General features: G+C 53.3%; 1 protein-coding gene across 1 annotated transcript; it reads left to right on the top strand.

Moving 5' to 3' along the window:
* On the top strand, positions 1–948 carry LOC120384941 (olfactory receptor 52R1-like). Its single transcript, XM_039504046.1, has one exon. It carries the CDS (start codon positions 1–3, stop codon positions 946–948), a length of 948 nt encoding a protein of 315 aa, XP_039359980.1.

Raw genomic sequence — 948 nt, 5'->3', positions numbered from 1 at the left:
ATGTCAGATTCCAACAAAACCAACTTCACCAACCCCACCACCTTCATCCTGCTGGGTATTCCCGGCCTGGAGGCAGCCCATGTCTGGATCTCCATCCCCTTCTGCACCATGTACGCCATAGCCGTCTTGGGGAACTTCACCATCCTGTTCATTGTGAAGAGGGAGCCGAGTCTCCATAGGCCCATGTTCTATTTCCTCTGCATGCTGGCCATCACCGACCTGGTCCTGTCCACGTCCACCGTGCCCAAAATGCTGAGTAACTTCTGGTTCAATTCCAGGGAGATCAGTTTCAGTGCCTGCCTCACCCAGATGTACTTCATTCACTCCTTCTTCGTGATGGAGTCTGGGATCTTCGTGGCCATGGCATTTGATCGCTACGTGGCCATCTGCGATCCGCTGAGATATTCCACCACCCTGACATATGCCGTGGTGGCCAAGATTGGCCTGGCCGTGGTGCTGCGTGGCAGCATGATCATACTGCCCTATCCCTTCTTGGTTAGGCAACGGCCATATTGCAGAACCAACATCATCCCCCACTCGTACTGCGAGTACATAGCCGTGGTGAAGCTGGCCTGTGGTGACATCAGCGTCAGTAGTTACTACGGCCTCTTTGTGCTATTCTGTGTGAGGGGTCTGGATATGATTTTTATCTCTGTGTCCTATATCCAGATCCTCAGGACCATCTTCAGCCTCCCCACAAAGGACGCCCGGCTCAAGACTTTGGGGACCTGCAGCTCCCACTTCTGTGCCATCTTAAGCTTTTACATCCCAGCTCTCTTCTCCTCATTCACACACCGGTTTGGCCACAATGTGCCCCTGCATTTCCATGTTCTCATTGCCAATGTGTACCTCCTGGTGCCCCCCATGCTCAACCCCATCATCTACGGGGTGAGGACCAAACAGATCCAGGACAGGCTGCTCTGGCTCTTTACTCATAAAGGGACCTAA

The sequence above is a fragment of the Mauremys reevesii genome, linkage group 1 (genome assembly GCF_016161935.1).
Source record: "Mauremys reevesii isolate NIE-2019 linkage group 1, ASM1616193v1, whole genome shotgun sequence".
Lineage (NCBI taxonomy): Eukaryota > Metazoa > Chordata > Testudines > Geoemydidae > Mauremys > Mauremys reevesii.
Note: the sequence above shows the minus strand (reverse complement) of the source record. Positions and strands in the feature narration are given on the sequence as shown.

What these genes read in the sequence shown, in the direction of transcription:
- LOC120384941 (XM_039504046.1), top strand. Translation starts at nt 1, where the DNA reads ATGTCAGATTCCAACAAAACCAACTTCACCAACCCCACCACCTTCATC.